General features: G+C 33.4%; 3 protein-coding genes across 4 annotated transcripts; 1 reads left to right on the top strand and 2 right to left on the bottom strand.

The window, feature by feature from the left end:
• Nucleotides 1-163: 163 nt before the first annotated feature.
• IRE (AGC (cAMP-dependent, cGMP-dependent and protein kinase C) kinase family protein) lies at nucleotides 164-11,095 on the bottom strand. Of its 2 annotated transcripts, none has more exons than XR_011084028.2 (17): nucleotides 10,486-11,095; nucleotides 10,293-10,360; nucleotides 9,980-10,156; nucleotides 8,522-9,877; nucleotides 8,047-8,219; nucleotides 7,607-7,856; nucleotides 5,792-5,884; nucleotides 5,564-5,704; nucleotides 5,362-5,454; nucleotides 4,070-4,292; nucleotides 3,868-3,953; nucleotides 2,225-2,313; nucleotides 1,840-1,891; nucleotides 1,710-1,766; nucleotides 1,466-1,624; nucleotides 1,119-1,199; nucleotides 164-497 (listed from the first exon to the last, which is right to left on the bottom strand). XR_011084028.2 is itself a non-coding variant. In XM_068636362.2 (17 exons), the coding sequence occupies exons 1-17, from the start codon at nucleotides 10,847-10,849 to the stop codon at nucleotides 429-431; spliced, it is 3,504 nt and encodes a 1,167-aa protein (XP_068492463.2). In that variant the 5' UTR covers nucleotides 10,850-11,095; the 3' UTR covers nucleotides 164-428. The 2 variants fall into 2 exon arrangements, 1 of the variants encoding a protein (XP_068492463.2); XM_068636362.2 differs by having other exon boundaries at nucleotides 4,097-4,292.
• Nucleotides 11,096-12,308: 1,213 nt separating this feature from the next.
• Nucleotides 12,309-14,813, bottom strand: LOC137825334 (Signal recognition particle, SRP9/SRP14 subunit). The gene is made up of 4 exons (XM_068631009.2): nucleotides 14,687-14,813; nucleotides 14,211-14,304; nucleotides 14,010-14,119; nucleotides 12,309-12,726 (listed from the first exon to the last, which is right to left on the bottom strand). Exons 1-4 carry the CDS (start codon nucleotides 14,687-14,689, stop codon nucleotides 12,571-12,573), a joined length of 363 nt encoding a protein of 120 aa, XP_068487110.1. The 5' UTR covers nucleotides 14,690-14,813; the 3' UTR covers nucleotides 12,309-12,570.
• A 1,474-nt stretch (nucleotides 14,814-16,287) lies between these two features.
• LPA2 (low psii accumulation2) lies at nucleotides 16,288-17,806 on the top strand. Its single transcript, XM_068627788.2, has 2 exons — nucleotides 16,288-16,807; nucleotides 17,374-17,806. The coding sequence occupies exons 1-2, from the start codon at nucleotides 16,411-16,413 to the stop codon at nucleotides 17,517-17,519; spliced, it is 543 nt and encodes a 180-aa protein (XP_068483889.2). The 5' UTR covers nucleotides 16,288-16,410; the 3' UTR covers nucleotides 17,520-17,806.
• Nucleotides 17,807-19,687: the final 1,881 nt, after the last annotated feature.

Below are 19,687 nucleotides of genomic sequence, written 5' to 3'. Positions count from 1 at the left end.
TAATAAATATGGTGTGATGATAAAAAAGAGATAAAAAGATATTAGGCAAAGAAAATGAAATATAGTCATTAATAACCCACAATTTGAATGGTCGTGGTTTCTCTATTAGGTAACAAGACACTATTTACTGAGGGAAAAAGATAGAAGAATACTACAATCAATCTATCAAATCCTAAAATAAATAAATAAATAATTGTCATTCTAAACTGAAAGTGACAAAAGACAAGAAAAACCAACTATCGGACCATGTCGCAGTGCATCTAAAATCATATGAATACAGTGGTGATAGATGCAGGACAGTAGAATGAGTCCTAAACATGTCTGGAAATCCAACTATTTGAAGCATGCCCTTGGTAATATATCTATACAGAATCTTATAATCCTCATTGCCAATGTTCATGAAATTATAATTATGTGATTCCCTGGAGTCATTGAGTTGATTCCCTGGAGTTCTTGATCACCAAATCGTAATTGATAGAAGCTAGCTGAGACAAGTTCTGTAAGAAAACAAGAAAAAAGAATTTTCTTTAATCCACATGGAAAAGTACAAAATTAACTTTATATAATGTTCAGATCTCAAGTGAGAGATATCATAGTTAGAGTCAATTACTGTATTTGAGATATCGTCTGCTTTGGAAATCGGTGTTTTATCACGATTTTGTCTTTAAGAAACATTTTTTAAAGACAAAACCGTGATAGAGCACTAACCTCCAAAACGCTCAGGTATGGTGATTGATCTTAGAACTTGAGGTTGGAATATATGGTATTTGGCCAAAAGTAATGTGATGCGAAAATCTAGGTAAAATTTATTGCTATCCATTAATGTTTTACTTTAGGGTCAGATTTCAATGCTCAACTTTTAGCCTATTCGTGAGAATTTGAACTTAAGAAAGCAAATGAGCAACCACTACTTTTCCCTTACAATCTAAACCAACATCCCATGGCAAAGCCTTACATTTCTAGCAGTAACAAATTGAGGATAGGTAACATTAAAGGGCAGGGTGGGGAAAAAAGAGACAAAAGAGGCATTTCTTCACCCAATAAGCACACCAATTTAGGATAGTTGAGTGGAATTATTTATATGGAGAAAAAAGAACATGAGGCACGGCAAGTATTACCTTAAATGAGAAATTACTAAATGAGTACTGCACTTCAAGAGCTGGACCACCGAACTCTGCTAAACTACCACACTCGTCACCCTGCTTAACAAGTTCCAAGTATCAATACTCAGAAAAATTATGGTCAAACAAGGCTGCTAGAAAAGTATAATAGATAAAATTGCTGTTACACCACAAATTAGAAATTTAATTTAAAAGGATAAAAATTGCATGTACGGTTAACTAATCTAACTTCTTATTTTATGATCAAAGGAATGGAAACATCTGAGCTACTTATGAAGCAAGCATTTCAAAAGCTAAAGTAGTTTATAGCGCATCTATACTCTGAAAGTAGAAAGTATTCTTACATCTTCATCTAGCATATCGCTGCCTGAACCACTGCTGCATGTTTCAGTAATCTCATCAAAATCACTAACTCCGAGACAATGTTCGTCCTCAGGATTCCATATGTACCGGCTCATAAAATAACTTGTATCAAGAGCTTCAGCCGATGGAATAAACATAGCCTGCAGAAAATCAGAGGAGATACAGTGTGACAAAACAAAAGATATGGCACAAACATACCAAAGCTCTTATAGAATTAGAAAGAACCTTCTGCCTTGCTAGTGTATCCCAATTAATATCTTTGAAGAAGGCGTGGCGTTTAACCTGCCAGAAAAAAGTATGTTTATGGTTGCCTTTTACCATGATTTGCAGCTTTACTAAGCAATAAATAACTCACTTCTGTAGCTCCTGTTGCGCCTAATCTTTGGACTGGATTTTCGTTCAATAATCTAAAAGAGAATACACTGTCAGCCATAACCAACATGAAAGAATCACAACATCACAAAGTTAAAAAGGACAACTTTTTCCAACTATTGCATAAAGCGTTTGGAGGTATCATGAAAGTCAAAACACTAGAAAAAATTGTCTATCCTGTTTCGTTACTTCTTCCATATATGTTGGCTTCTAATGCGTGTTTTACACGATTTGGTCCATGTGCAAGTTTCATGCAGGGATATTTTCCATTTGTAAGTCGATTAGCTTTAAAGAAACTTTGCATAGCATACCCAAAAAAACTACTTTGTGGCCTTGTTACAAGACACCTCTACTTTGTTAATGCTTACTTATTTATCAAATCATATGCTTCAAAGCTCATCTCATCAGGAATCTTGGGCCATTGTATGTCTCTGTTAATTATGTTATCAAAAATTTGCTGCAAAACAAGCATCCGTGTGAAAGTGTTCAGATATGCATCCAATTTCCAAATAATTAAAAAAAAATATACATCAACCTCTTTAAGTTCCAACAAATTCACAGGAATACATATGATGAACTTAAAATCCACAAAAACATAACCATGCAAAGAACATTGAGCAAAAAAGCAAAATTGGATGTCCATGAGTAATGACCTGATAAAAAAGATGTAGCAACTGGTACACAATGAAGCTGAAAACCATGGAAGTAAATGCAAATAACAACAGACAGACAGGACCTCATCAGATCTTACCAATAGATTTTCGCATTTAAGCAACCCAACTGGTTTTGATCCTAGTGATATAGTCACTGTTTGTGATACAAACACAAGTTTTTACAAAACAATAGATCAGCAAGATTCCCACATAATAAAAAATTTAAATCCGGGCCCCTGTCTTTATCTCCATCTTATGCATTATGATTACTTCTCTTTGAAATCCCCATTCATCACCAGATCTGTACACACCAGACTGGACATCATAAAATTGACATATTGCTGAAACCCAAAACCATTCGCCTAGGAATTTGCCCGGATTCCTATCAAACCATAAGGTTATTGTATGTTATTGGGATGCTAAAATTTCCTATAGGGAGATAGGTGTAAAACTTCTATGACAAATTCATGTGAGATAGGAGCACGAGTGCTTTAATTATTGTGGCCAAAGTTAAGGTTGCTGCCTTATGATCTGAGGTCACAAGTTCAAATCCTAGAAACATCTTATTCTCTTGAAGCAGTAAGGCTAAATACATTTACCTTCTTCAGACCCTAATAAGTCTTCGCCTCTTGCACTAGGTTACTCTTTTCATTCATTTCCCTTTTGTCACGTTACCACAACAACGAGCTTATTCAATTGGCAAATTTTGAAAAATTCAAAAATGCATTATTTATTATTATATTAAAACGTAAGTAGCCACAACAATACAAATGGTGTAGATAACGCAAGTTAACCAAAAAAATAACTTCACAAAAATCCGAGGTGATTGACAAAATTTAGAAAGCTCCTCTATTAACTAGCATAAAATATGTGCCATATATCAATTGACAAATATGGTGGTTATAAAAGTAAGCAGATTGCAGGGAATTGACTTGAAAATGATTCGGCAAGGCTAGAAGATTTATAAGGATGTTGTGTTAGATCTAAGAGGAATAACAGTCCACCGTATAAACACAACTCCCTGTTAAAGATGAGAGGAGAACAATTGAGCTACAGTATGCTCCAATTTGAGCCTAGAAGTATTTTAAATGTGATTCCAACAGCAAAAGAAAACGAGAAGAAAGTGAATGCTATCATAGATGGTATTCTTTCATCATAAGTTCAGTTTCAACAAATTATTTTATAAGAACTTCTAAGTTGAGAAAAAGAAAAAATGAAACTGACCTGTCTAAATTAGTGAAAAAGTCAATTTCAATTTTTCATTGTTTTTCTCTTCTAGAAATCTTAATGAAGAATGTCGTCCAAATCATTCTTTCTAGTTATCAGAGTTAAGGACTCAAGATATCACAAGAAGCTACCTGTGGATGTTCAGCATTAAATGGTGGAATACCCACAAGAAGCTCATACAGTATGACACCCACAGACCACCAATCAGCAGTTACACCTACAAAGAGAGCAATCGTGTAAAAAAATGTAAATCACAAAATGGTTTTGAAAGCACAGTAAATTTATTTATACAAAAAAATTATTAAATAAAAGCATTTTTCGTATAAGATGTACTGTTTAATCAGCGGATAAACTGCAAACCATGTCCCATGCCAAGAAGTATTTCAGGTGCCAAGTAATCCGGAGTGCCAACCACTGATTGTCTTTGACGCTCTTCCCGTTTGAAAGAATGTGTAGGTTTTGGTTCATCGTCTTCTAGGATGGCCGAAAATGATGGCGCTGATAAATCATCTGTGCTGTTAATAAGACCAACCTTAGAGAGCCCGAAATCTGTCAACTGTAATAACAGAAATTAAGCTTTTAGAATAAAGTCTATGTATTATGGGGTGTCTAAGTTTCATATCACAGATGATCTTTGTTTCTTATCCTTTAACAGTTAGCTTTCGAAGGTAAATTTTTTAAGTGTTTTACTTTTCAAGTGTCATCGAATAAAGTGTGTTATGGGTGTTATGTGTCTCTGCCTATAAAAAAAAAGTGTGTAACTGTCGTAGATTAAAACTCCTGGAGTGATATAAGCTTGGTGGAATGAAGTTCTCGAGATCATGATGCCTTAGGAATGACATAAAGATGAGTCTATTAGCATGAGGGAAACAGACGTTCCACACGTGGTTAGAGCCGAGGAAGGGTATATTAGCATCCCAGCGTAACTTGCTGTATGAGTAAAGTACCCCGTTGTAATGAAGTAATTAAACGTTATCTTCCTTCAAGCTAATTTTGGGAGGAAAATTTAGCTATCATTTTGTGATCCTTATGAATAAGCAAAAACTTCTTGAATCAGTCTCTTTTTCTTCAATGAGATTGAATTGATCACTGTGAGCTTGAACTTATTCAACTCCCTCAAGTTTCTAATTTATGGAAGTGAATTTAGCTATCTTCATTATTTAAATATATAGCAAAGCGTATTTTAGTCTTAACTAGTGTGTCCATAGGTTATAAATTGTTTGTAATCCCATATACTTTATGTCGTAGACATGAAGGACGGCGAAAACACCCCAAATGTCTATGAACTTTGTGGTCCTGAACTAGTGTTAGACAATTCTCTCCCCTTAAGTTAGCTTAATCTAAGTCCATTCATCCAATCCATTCCTAGAAATTGAAATATACAAGTTCAGGAAGAACTAAAATTTTATACACTATTTTATCAACATTATTAAGAGCTTAATAAAATGGTTCTTTGAAGTTCTACTTTCTGATAAAAAATGCAATGTGAAAGGACATGAGGAGAGTTTGATTCAATTTAAATGGGTAAAAAAGATCAGCAACTAAGAGAAATTTTGTGTTGAGGTGTCCTTTATTAATTGGAGAAATAAGGAAGAGAAGAGGTAATTTCAATTAATAATGCTGACCTTAATATGGCCATCTTGACCAATCAGTAAGTTATCTGGCTTCAAGTCTCTGTGAATCACATTTAAGGAATGCAAATACTCCAATGCAAGAACCTGTAGAGCGACCAAGAGGATAGGAGGAAAAGAATAAAGAACATAAACACAATTGTAGAGAGAACTTATTAGTATCCTGGTGAAAAACTAATGTAGTTAGTATGCTTACAACTTCTGCAATATATACTCGAGCCATATTTTCATCTAAGCAACCTAGATTTCTCAACATTGAATAAAGATCTCCACCATTCAAATACTCCATAACTAGATAAAGATTTTCCCGACATGTGAAAGAGTAGAAAAATCGGACCTGTTCATCAGAGTTACATGAAAATTAGAGAAGTGTGTCAATATGCAACAACTTCATAATTGAGCAGTATATTGCAGGTCTGCTTACCACAAAAGGATTTCGAACAGATATAAGTATGTCTCGCTCTGCCAAAATACTTTGAACTGCATTTTTACGGATCATATCTGCCTTTTTCAGAACCTACAAAATATCAAAAAATGGTTCCAACTCATTCAAAGTAATCAGTTAGTCAATTTAACAAGAGTTTTTAGTAGTTTCTTTAGCCATCACTTAATAGCCAATTGGCAGTGGTCCACAAAAAAGAATGCTCTTACAATTTTACAACTTAAAACGGATAATATTCTAATATTTTTAAAGACTATTATGATTAAAAATTTGTAGTTTGAATTTTAGCAGATTTACATTGTAAGAATTAAAAGATTGGAAAGGACTTTAGAGATTTATGTTGGGAAAGGCAATACAAATTTCCAAACGGTAATGAAAGCAAGTTAACTAATAATATTGAAAATGAAAATTCATCATAATAACATTTCTTATGAAGAAAATTATTAACCACTACAGATCAATGCCTTTACCGCCTTCAACTATGAGAGAATAAATTATGTTATGTAAAAGAAAAAGCCCGAGAATAACCTGACAAGATAAAGAATGAAGAAAGTCTAAAGACTTTGGATGAGATTGTTTGAAAGGTGTGATATTTATACATTTTATTAAAATATCACATAAAATTCATCAAAAATCTTTCTTATAAAATAATTCAACTGTATATATTTTTAAATACTTAAATTTTATAAGTTTTAAAAATTTTGATTGAGTAACACCAAGATTTCAATGTTATTAGTAGAGTGGTAAAATACAATGAGATTCAATATCACTCCGTCTATTATGGGTTTAAATCGGGTGAAATTGGGTGAGTAAAAGCTAAACTAGTTTTACAATTGATAAAGGCAAATTCTCCCACCATACTTTCTCCCTTCACTTCCATACTTTTTAATATTTCAATAATACCCTTTTGAGTAAGGTGAAAAGTGTGGTATATTCTTTTTCAAGTGACAGTGGTTGTTTGTGGTGAGTGATGGTGAAAGTTGATGGTTAAGGTAAGTTTTGTGGTGCTTTTATCGGTGATGTGTTTGCTTTCGTTCATTTTATTTTTTTTCATTTTTTTGGAAGACACAAAACCCAAAAAAACCCAGCAAGGTGCAAGGAATCTTATCGTCAACCCTCTCACATACGCTCAAATAATGAAATTGTTCTCTCAAACAACTAGAGAATAATGGAAGTATTGTAACTCTGAGGAAGATATGGGGTACAACTGAGATTATCTAAAAAAAATGTGAAAAATATTACATTTAGGATTATTTAAAAATATTAAAAAGGTTAAGACTGACTTTTCACTGGAAGAGGAAAGTATGAAGGGTGAGGGAGAATTTACCATCAAAAAGTTATACTTAGCCCACTCACATTATACCTAGCCCACTATTGAATTTGGATTGGGCTGGATTGACCCACCAACTAACCTAAAAAGATTGAAAAAATCAAATAATGGCAAAGACATTGATAGATTAAAACTTTAATTCTTTAATTTATTGTGTGTGAACAAATAAAATTAATAAACAAAACTAATCTTAAAACACAAAACTTGAAGTTTATGAGAAGTTGGCATATAATTTTTAATTCTTTAATTTAGTACTAGGGAAATCACATGTATGTTACTTATATGTCTTCTCATTTAGTCATAATTTCTTATTTAAATGTTATAATTTAATGTTAATTTCTGTCTTGATAATCTAGTTGGCCGCCTAAGAATAGATGCTACTGTGTACCGTTTATTATGAATCTATTTATCTCAATCATCTTTTAACTCTCTGCAAAGAAATCGTTCTATTTGATAAGGAAACAAACCTTTATAGCAAAAAAATCACCAGTTACTCTTTTTCGGGTAAGAAAAACTCGCCCAAATGCACCCCTACTTATGGGTTTTATTATTTTAAAGTCCGCAATAGTGGTCCGGTCCTTGGAACAAGCATTAATAGGGCTAGCACGAAGGCTACGAACTGTATCATCTTCCACTGAACTCTCTTCATCAGCAACGCTAGTTGATGAGTCCACCTTTTCATCTTCTATCTGCCCGCAAAGAGCTATATATTTCTCCCTGCAAAATGAAGTAGCAAATTCAAGGTTAGGTTTAAGCACCATGCCAGTACCAAAAAATAAATTAGAAACGCTAGAGCAAAACAGTGGCTCTATAAAAATGCTAGCAAAATCTTACAGAAACTTTTGAAATAGAATAAAAAAATAAGTGGCTGTACTAGAGCAAAACAAAAAAAGTCACAGGGGCTCACTGCAAAAGGTTCTCTATTCGTCGTCCAAAAGTCTCCACAATAAGTGCATCCACTTTTCTGTCTTGGATGGCATATTTCAGGTCTTCTAAGCGATCAAGCATATACTCCAGAGCACTGTAGTCACAGTTGCTCACATTTGCAACAGCACGGGCTATTTCAACTAGCTTGCTTATCTATCATTTGACAGTCTAGTTATCAATATAAAATTCCAAAAATAAATGTAAAGAAAATAGAAAAATTACACTTTTCACACCATTATAAAAAAATTTACCCGACAACTTTATTTTAATAATATATATTAATATAAGTTTAAAAAAATATTAAAATATTAATATAATGGTGAAGATATTAAGGTTCCTTATCCGTATGAGAGAAGACTTCACAGATTATACATATTGATAATACGTTTTCATCTAATTTAATGTTTCTTGTGCAATGATATAAATGAAGAATTACAACTATGATAAGTGTATACCTGGTCACAACTTTCAAGTTCAGAAAGTGTTCTCCGTCCACTAAGTAACATTTCCACTTGAGTGGTTCGTGGTGTTACCAATGGTGATCTCGGTGTCAAGCTCCCAGCTGAAGATACCTTTGTTCCATGATCAGGTTTTACGAAGATGCGTGCTTCGCATGATATTCTGGGTGAAAAGTTCAGATCGTCCATGACAAAAGTATTGTCAGGCTCCGTAGTAGAGTCGAGCATGTCTTCAGAGCATCTAGAACTCATGTTATTTCCCTCTAGAGATAAATCGCTGAACTCTTCAAGCACATTTGAAGCGGCAAGGTCAAAGCTTTCTCCAGGAGTATCAGTGCTTTTCGGTGTGCTTTTTGGTGTCCATGATTCTAGTATCCTTTCAATGGTTTCAGAAACTCTTTCAAGCCGCTCGTTTACAGTTAAACCTTTCAAATCACATCTATCCGCAATTGTGCATATTCTTGAATGCTCCTCCACATGTACAATCGGTATTTCAACCTCACAAATCCTGCATATCATTGAATCCTCGTATGTAAGATTTTGCTGGTCTCCCCAGAATCCCCAAGAAACCTTTCGTGTTCTTGATGATGATTGTGAATGTTCAGGATGACAAGAGGAAGTATCCAAATTTTCAGCATTTTCATCTTTGACTAGCAAGTGGTTCATTTCACCTTTGGATGGGGTATCTACAGCATCTTGATCTTTTCGCTTTCTCTCAGCAGCAGATGGAAACTTTTTCCAAGAAGACATCCTATAGGTGCCAGAAGTTGATTCAACACTCTTGACCGAAGCAACCTCCGGGTTGTCAATCACAACACTTACTTGTTGATCAGCTTTACTCTTTGTTGTTTTCGGTTTTTCTTTCTCTTTACTATGTGACATTTTTAACTGTTTCTCAGCCGTCTCGTGTACAGCGAGTGGAATACTTGAATTCTGCTGTGCAGCCTTCAAAATTTGCTCAGGATAGACCCCCAGGTCGCTGAGTTGGTGAAGACCCAGAATGTGGTCTTGTTCAAATCCGCTTTCCTTCTGAAATTGCACTAATCGAGTGCAACGAGTGAGAATAAACAGTAGGCGTGTATGAGCTTGCTTGAGTATCCCCACTGGTAATTCTTGACGTTTGTCATCTAGATTTTGAACAATAGATTCGCATTTGATCCAAAACTGGGTAGGAGACATCTTTGCACATTGTTGAGCAATAACCAACAGATCCTCCAACTTCTCTCTCCATTCACGATCACACACTAAGTTTTTTTCAAGAATACCCACCAAATCTCCAGCGAAACCACCCAAGTCAGAATCAACTTCTTCCTTAAATTTTTCAAACTTAGCTCTAATCGCCGACATTACTTCCTGCAATATTTGATTTTGCGGGAAAACAAGTGTTGAAGAATTTTATATATTTTAAATTAATGAACAGTAACACCAAACCTGAACAAGTTAAAAGAAGAATACCTCCAAGTGGCCAAAGGCACGATGTTTCCAGATTGGAAATGGTTTAACTCCCTTGGAGTTGAGCTCATGGGAAAAGCTTTTGATATCAGGGTTTCTCTTTTTGCGTCCACTAGTAAGTCGCAGAATTTCCTGAAAACGTGGGGATTGCATTTCTTTGGCGAAAGCTGCATGATGACCCTGTGCAAAACACATGCAATGAACCTGAGCAACCTACATTTCTCCAACTATCGATCATAAAAACGAAACAATTAAATAAGAAAATCCACTAATTCAGTAAATATGATCATGCACAATAATACATCATGTCTATCACCTCTAGCACAGGAATGAGCTGCGAATGAGCTTTGAGCGATTTGGATTTATTCAAATGAATAATCCCCCCTAAAAGAATGACAACTACATTAGCAAAAGCCAGCACGAAATAAAAAATCACTGCAAAGTCCCAAATAGGAAATGAAAGTAACAATAATTGGATTTTGAAACCTAAGAAAAGGAGAAACGCAGACCTAGGTCTCTTTTTGGATGGGAATTGGATCTGGATCTAAATCCGGCCTCATTGATGGCGATAGCATTCTGTGTGATGAAGGAAGGAGCGCCAACGGAGGAGGAATAGCGAAGAGGCGAAGAGGAAGAACGTGTTCGAATGTTATTCAGCCCTAAAGAGGACGCGAGCAAGATGCAAGAAGAATCAGAGCGTTCATCGTCTTCCTCTTCTTCCTGCTCCTCATTGCCTAACTTACTCCGTCGAATCGGAATGGGCGGGATCTTGCGGAGTTTAGCTCTGGTGGAAGGCGACGACGGTATCGCCGTGGCGGAATGGTCTTTGGCGGGTTTGTGCGAAGAATACGGCGGCGGAGGGTTGGACGACATGGAGGCTGATGAATTTGGGATTCTTCATGGCATTGTGAGTGTGTGCGTGTGTGGTGTGAGTGAAGAGAGAGATTTGAATGAAGAAAAGATGAATTGAAGGATGAGATGAGAAATTCAAGGGAAGCGGAACCAGAAGATGGAGACAGCGAAGCGGGATTTTCAGTTAAGCCCAGTTCGTTGAAGAATAAAGAAGGAAGAGCAATGTCAATCGTGCTTCCCGCGAACCAAGTTTGTTCAATATTACGTGTCATGTGCTCTGTGCGCGTGGGAGGGAACAAGACCGCTCCAACTTCCTTAACCGTCCCCGTTCCATACCCAATATTTACCCCTCCCTATTCCCAATTTTTTTTTTTATATTTATTTATTTATTTAATTTCAAGAGAATTTTACATACTTCATCTTGCATTTTTCATCACAACTTTCTATATAAAAAAAAATCTAAAAGTCAATTCAGGCTCGGACATTCTTTTATCAAACACGATACTCGTAAGACACGTTTTTAAATGATGTGTTTGTGTTTGACACGCGTATCGAACACTAATACTATCTTAAACAGAAGAGATACATTAATTTTCTAAAAACTCAAATTTATTGTATAAATTTTTATTAGAATTATAAAAATAAAGAACAAATCATTTTGAACATCTTTCTGCTAACAAAAATTAAATATACATTTCAAATATTATACGTATCTCTGTGTTCGTTTCATATCAACGTTTTTACTACATAAATTCTGATAACTATTGTAATAATCGAAGCATAAAACTTTACATAAAAACAACTTTGTTTAAAAATAATCATAGGTCACGGTCACATTTTAGATAAAATGTTACAATTTCTCTTATTACAGTGGCATTGCAGCTTAGTATATAAATTATAAAATCCATATTGAAACCACGATAAGGGTTTGGCAGGAACTTACATGTACGTATTCACAATTATTATTTTAATGTATCTATATTTTCTTCCTATACAAAATTATTATTTTACAAACCATGATACGCAAATCACAATAGGACAACCCAGACTATGTAATAATAGTGGATCCGCGTAAGCTCTGTTTTTTCCCCTCATTTCATGAATTACCAATTTGCATCTGCACAACATTGAAGTCACAGCTCAAAAGTTCAACTTTTTGCATAAATAAACTTACATCTCATTGTTCCTCCCACTGAAAAGTCCTTTACTTAGTTTTTAACTTTTAGAACTTGGATTTCAGCCAATACCCTCTGACAAACATGGAAACTCTTCCCTGCAACCTCGAATTTGTGAAGTTTGATAACAAAAAGAATCACATGGTTGCCCCACTAGTCCTCTAAAAAAACACAAGCCAAATTGGTTAAGTTGGTTGGATCATCCACAAGCCAAATGACTTAATGAATATTCGGAAAGTAGAAAGTAGAAATAAGGGGACGTGACGCGACTGCAAAAATTATTCGGAATGAGTTGAACGGTGCAATAGAAAAGAAATCTGTCCTAAAGATTCATTTGATAACCTCCTGGGGAACTGAGGAAATTTTCACAAATTGTCACTGAATGAATATTTATCTAAAGATTAAGTGCAAGAATCATTCACTTATCTTTGTCTCTCCTTCTATCCTTTTCCCTTCCCTTCTCCTTCACTCTCACTCTAGTAATGAAAACAAAGCAAAAAAACTGGGGGTAAACAAAAAACAGAGTCAGCAGGAAACGAAGTTTGCACAGAATGTCAGCAGATTATCTTAAGACTTCTTCGATCTCTTCGAACTCCCTTCTCTTTTATCAGCCTCTGCAGGCTTCTTCTTGTCTTTTCTTTCTCTCTTCTTTAGAGCAGTCATGTGGGCTTTCAATATAGTTGCATAAGAAGCTTGAAAGCGTTGGTGATCCTTCTGTCCAACCTTTGCAATGAAAACCCAATAATATAAAATATTACAAGTGGAAACCATTTATATGAACATGAAAATAAGGGGGAAGCAGTATAACCAGGAAGGTCTAGGCGAACTCAAATTTCTACAAGTAACACAACAAACACACACACACACACATAAATATACACACAAGTCTTGAAATGCCTGATAGTCTATAAGAAATAATACTTCACTGATGTTTCAGATAGCAACATGTCTTTTATTGATAAATATGAAGACTTGCACCAATAAACTTCATTAATCACATGCAAATATTTTTATTTTTATTTTTTTGCCTAAGACTGGAAAATCAGCTGGGGCAGACAGACATGGCAATTCATTAGAAAGAAGAACCTGGAATAAGCAATCGCTAGAGCGTAACAGAATAACTAGAATTTTCCCTCGCCTTCAAATCAATCGACATTTTTCACAAGTTACTATAATTTCATATTTTCCCTTACTTGACAAGTCTTAAATGACTTCATAGAGACGTGAGTGAATCTATGCAATTTTCTATCACCAATTAGATTCAACAATTCAAATGCTTTATATTTATACCAACTCATAGGGAAAAACAGTAATGTAAGCTTAAATTTTAAATGAAAAGGAATTTCAAAAAACACTTGTTTTGTTTTCAATGACTTCTGCTTAAGTTGTTTTATCCATTTCTAGTTTAAATTGTGTTGAACACTATATATCATCTATAAGTAATTGTTCTATTGTATCTAAATCTTACAATTCGATACAAACTTACAATACACGATTCAAAAAATAACTCAACAATCATAATTTGAATAACTATTGGATAACCTTGGCACAAACAACATAAAGATTTAACAACAAAAAGTCTAGCAGGATTTAGAACAACACGTTTGACTACTGAGCAAACTACAGAGCTTTCCACACTAGCAAATTGTACTATAATGGATTAAGCAAGTTCCACAACAGAGAAACCCCCCGCTAACAAATAATAACATTTGCAAATTGCAACTGTATTGTCCAATCTAAAAGTAAAAGAGAAAGGATAATCTTCAAAAGAACTGTACAGGAGAGATTGATAGGAGTATGATCTTGACCTAAATCAGTGTTTAATTTAATACCAGTCTCATAAAACCATATAAATCAGTCTAGATTGGGTTTTTTTGAACCATTTTAGTATCAAATATTGATTAAAAAATCTTAGTGAATCTGTTTTAAAATCTAGAAAAAATATAAAAACAGAAAAGAGTATACAAATAAGGGAAGTTTTAGGTTTATTATACTCAGATACGTACAGAAGTAGATATAGTCTTTTTTCCATCAGTGGCGCGTATAAGGCATCTATACTCAATTGCTTCCCCAGCAGTCACCAGTTTATTCCTTTGCGACTTAGATTTCAAAGAAGCTAAAAGAGACAGAAACGAAATAAGTTTGCAGGCACATTAAACACAGAAGTTTAACCCAAACTAACCAAGAAGAGAACAATCAACACCAACATCGTTTAAGAGTAACCCAAACGGAGCGCTTCTCAGTGCTACGCTCAAACATGCTGGTGAGCTCATTGAGAAACGGATCTAGCTGCAGAAGAACCTAGTAAAATCGGAAAACAGCAAATAGATGGAGTCAGAATTATCCGAAATCATTCATTTCTCTAGAAATGAGCAACACTACACATTCCCCAAACCACTGAAACAATAATACTACCAAATTATAGATCACGACAACACTAGTTGAATTCTAGTCCAAACTTTCTAAAATTAAAATACCAAAAATAACATTACGGCTACACTAACAGAAATTGCGTAACAGGATGTTGAAATTTGGAGTTGATAGTGCGAATGATTACATGGTCGATTATTCCGAAGAAGGATCTAATTTCGATATAAAATGCGAGGACGAGAAAAACGGAGTAATGAAATGGAATAAGGCAGAAGAAGTAAGGGAAAGGGATCGAGAAACATGTTCACCGTACCATGGTTGCGATACAGAGGAAGACGCGGTGGTCGTCGTTTAGGTTGAATGAAAGGAAAACGAAAAGAAAAAGAAAAAAAGCAAGAAGACATACAGGCGAAGTTTATTCAACACAGAACTGAACTCAGGGCCCAAAGCCCAAGAAGGCCCAACAAGCTCTTTTATTAGGAAGTTTCTTCCTACACCCCCTACGTTTTTCTTTCTGCCCCTCAATAATGTGCAAAGACAGACATATCCCTAATATTTTCTAAAAATCCTAAAATGCATACAACACGCACAATCTACTCTTTCTTCTTCCTTTGCACACAAGCTGAACGCAGACAGACATAGGAAAGTGTTTCTCTTACTGGTGTCTCTGACGACTTGGTGGTGATTCGATGGTTTCTCTTGGTGATTCTCTACTAGGAGAAGAAGGTAAGTATTTTTTTTTTTTTTCTGGATCTATAGTTTTGTTTTTATTATGGATTTATTTTTTTAAGTACATATGTGTGATTCCAAATAATATAGTCTATTAGGTTTAAAGAATAGGAAATTCGAACTTTGTTTTTTAAATATTGAATTCACATAACTCCTAAATTGGTGCATCCATAAATCTTCTGGATTGATCAGTCTGGTAATCTTGTAGATTTATGGATGTTTCCAGATTTCAGAATTCATAATGCAAAAAATGCATGGATTCACAAACTCGTAATTCAAAAAATGCAGATACCTATTTCAAATAAAAAGTCAAGACTAGTTTTAGAATTTTAAGAATTATGGCGTACATGAAGAAAATCCTCTTTTATTATCACCAGCCCAATAAAAACTACTCGAGGCTAGCTCTAGTTCTTCATATTTGCACCCCAGATATTGGAATACAGGTATTACCGGACAAATTAACAAAAAAACAAAGACTTAGATTTTAGAATAGTTAATTTAAAAATAATTAATCTAAATTTATTTTATATCATCTTCCAAAACAAATTAAAAAAGGAAAAGAAAGAATAATAATTATTTTTAAAAATGACATATACTTTTAATATATTTTATTATCTTAAAAAAATATCAAAAATAATTATAACTTTTGTTTTAAAGATAAAATATTTGTTTTTTATGCATTAGAAAATAAATTATTTAACCGTAATTCAGAACTATAATATCATAATTAACATACTAAAATAAATTATAAGTTAAAATTTAAATTACAAGCTTTATGTATGTTTCAAAAAAATAAAAAATTAGTGTATATAATTATTTTGTTTACATTAAATAAAAATATATTTATATTTAAATGATCTATCTAAAAAATTAACGATTTTAAGTTTTTATTTTTTATTATTTTAATTTTGTTCGTTGATAATTTTTATTCTAATGTTAAACTAATCCCCTCTAAATATATAAAGACTAAAAAATAATGTTAGAAAATGCCAAAATATAATATTATTTTAAAGACAAAAAGAAATTAAATTATAGTTATAGAAATTAAAAATATTTTTAATTTTATTTTGATTACATTTTTCCAACATTTATCAGCTTTTCTTTGAAGAGTTAAAAAAAATTATAATAATAAGTCTCAATGTTTTATGAACTAAATTAAAACAAAATGGCATACACTATTTAATTAGAAAACAATGATTTTGTTAAACGTCATGATATTTTTGAAATGAAATTGATGTGTTAATTTTTTGTAGTAAGTTTGAAGAAAGAAGAGATGTGGGTGAGATTATCAGAAACATTTCCAGCCACATGAAGATGTTGCTGCAAACGCGATTTCTCTCTTCAGTTCAACACACCCTCTTCGTCTTCTCTCCCATTCTCATCAAACCCACCTTCAGAATTGCTGTTAGATCCCAAAAATCTTCCTCCGATTCCTCTTCCGATGATGATTCTGCTCCGAAGGGTTTTGGCTTATCGGACACGGCCAGCACTGCAAACGCTAGAAAGAATCAGAAGCAGAAACCGAAAGGACAGAGAGAAAGGGCCTCTGTAATTCGGCGAACTCCACTTGAAAAACCCAATTTTGCTTCGGAGGAACAAAAGGGTAAGCCCCAAGAAGAGGGCAAGAATGAAAGCGCTTTTCTTCTTGCAATGCTTGGTTTTGGCATCGTGATTTTCGTTGAGGGTATTGGTCTTGCAGCATCAGGTAAAAGTTATCTTATTATTCACTTTTTTTATTAACCTTAGCTTCAGAATTTTAAACAACAAATAACTGTGAGTGTGTCAGTAGTAGATTCAATTCAAGCTATCAAACTGAATTCTGTGACCATTGCTTGAAGGGCTTAACTTTCAAACACTTTTGATTAATGACAATGGTTTTATCTGTATTAGAAAGCAATTCGTGTATTCTGTTTGCAAGTGGTGCACAACGACTAAAAATTAGTGTATTTTATAGCATATAACTAGTGCAAATTTTACTTTGTATGTTGAATTTTATGAGGGTGAAGTAGGATTATAATCCATTTCTTAATACTTGGTTAAATCCTTTACAAAAATCTGGTTGTGGAAATCAAAATTGAGAACTTCCTATGACCAAAGTGCCTAAGTGTTGGATATGTAATTCAAATGCAATTTGGAAAACCTCTTCCTATGTAGTTTTTATGTGGTACCATAGATATAGGGAACTAGGGGACTGTAATTTTTTTGTAGTTGGAAATTTGTGTCTCGATACAGCTAAAATATGGAGACTGAATTTAAAATCTGTATTTGCAGGCTTCCTACCAGAAGAGTGGGACAAGATTTTTGTGAAGTATCTCTATCCATCGTTTACCCCTGAAGTTTTCTTGTTTGTTGCTGGAACAGTTTCATATGGGGTGTTTAAGTATTTGCAGAATGAAAAAATCACAGAGCAGAAATAATGTCACATGTATAATGTAAAAAGTCCAATGCCTTAGAAGGGACAGCGATCGGAATCATACCCTGGTTTCGGTTTCATTCTATTCGGCTTTGTTGCTGAGATGAAAGATGGGAAGAAGGCTGTGTGAAGAACTTCTGAAAAACTCTTCTAAGAAGCATTTGTATTGGATCCCTAGTAGCAACATAAACATTGAATCATGGGGCCAAGTAACAGAGTTTTGAAATGGATTCGTTCTTGTAATTAAACGTCATTTTAGCTATGAAATCTATCTTTGCATTGGATTTTGAACTTTTCTAAGGTAGGTTACTAGTATAATATAGCATCGACGCGGAGAGTGATACGATACGGACAAAGAAATATGTATAATATCTAAAATGTATGACATGAAATTACATATAATTTTAAAAATGTATGACACGAAATTACATATAATTTTTAAAATGTATGACACGTACACACAAATTTATATATTTTATAATTATGAATTATATAAATTGACAATAAAGATTTATGTGCATAATTATATTCCAATTTTTTTTAGCAGAAAAATGTTTCTAATGACTGATTCAAAAAGATTTGTTCTTGTTTTTATAATCATAATAAAAAATTGTACAATAAGTTTAAGTCTTTAGAAAATTAATGTATTTCTCTTTTTTAAAATTGTGTTAGAATTGTGCTATAATGGTTAGATATCCACTAAATGTTTTTTAAATTAAAAATTTCACCGACATGTGTTATAAGAGGATAGATAATCAATACGTATATCTGACACGAACACAACATTTAAGAAGTGTGTCCAAACCTCATATACTTTTTGGCATCGCCCTCGTTAAATTGGGCCTTTGTTTGACTGATTGTGCTAAAATAAAAGAGAAAGCATAGGTTTGGTCGTATGCTTCTCAATCTCCTCTTTCCATCACAAGATAATTTCTTTTTGTTTATTGAACCCTCTTTGTTTACTTTACTAATAATGTATCACACGTTATTTCTCCTAGTGGAAACTTGCGATCAGCAATTTCAGTTCCAACTTTTGACGGCCGTGGGCTTAGGCCTCAAATTCTTCACACTTTTATTGCAATTTATTATTAATCTCTCAAGCCATTTCTTTCTGCACCCCCTATTCCTTCCTCCACCTCCCATCATTTCTTCCTGCACCTCCATATTTTCTCCATATTTTCAAAAATATGAAGACATCCATTTTAGATTCTACAATTTGGAATACAAATTCTGTAATACAAAAATTTATTTTAAATTTTACAATCTGAAAAATCTCTCGATTTCACATTCTACAATTAAAAAAAACGTTTAATAAAATATATCAAAAAACAAGTTGAATATAAAGTATGGGGTGCAGGAAGAAATCGTCATCCCTCAACTCGGACACCTTGTGATTTTCTCTTTTGACGTAAATTTGGTCACCCTAAAAGATGTACATAGAAATTTCATTATCTCATTTATTTTCTAAGTAAAATTTTATCTTCATTCTTATCCTCAAACTCAATGAGTATAAATTTTTCGTCTCATTCTCATTCTTATAAAGAAACTCGTATACTCTATTATTGTATCAAATAATTATTAAAAATAATAATAATCAAATGTATGACTTAAAAGTAAGTTACAAAACTAAGAATTAAAAAAAATTAATATAAATTTTAAATTATTTTAATTTGAAGTATTTTAATTTGAAGTTATCTAATAAATTTGAAGTATTTTAAATATTTAGAGAGGAATGAAAATGAATATAAAATTGAGATTAATATATACATATCCATTCTCGCCCATACACTAAATTTAAAAAATTAAATATTACCATACATGTATCCAATTAATATAAGGATTTATAACAAAATCAGAATAAATTAGAAAAATATCCAAGAGTACGAGTTCATCTATCGTTCCGAACAAAGTGGTACTTGTTCTTTTTATAACTAAACTCATAATTGCATATGTATAAATTATTCTTGAACTGAAAACATTCTCGATTTAGAAAAAGATTCTGTTAATAACAACAATAATGGGAAGTAAAAAAACAACAATGGAAGGATTGTTTGTGAAATTAGAAAAAGAAAAGAGTAAAAGTAAAAAACAGAAAATATTGGAATTTATTTTGATGTTCATCCATCCTTTTCAGTTTGAGAAGCAGACAAAGCAGCAGTGTGTGTTCCAGAT

The sequence above is a fragment of the Phaseolus vulgaris genome, chromosome 11 (genome assembly GCF_051622355.1).
Source record: "Phaseolus vulgaris cultivar YP4 chromosome 11, ASM5162235v1, whole genome shotgun sequence".
NCBI lineage: Eukaryota > Viridiplantae > Streptophyta > Magnoliopsida > Fabales > Fabaceae > Phaseolus > Phaseolus vulgaris.
This window is presented reverse-complemented; position numbering and strand designations above follow the sequence as displayed.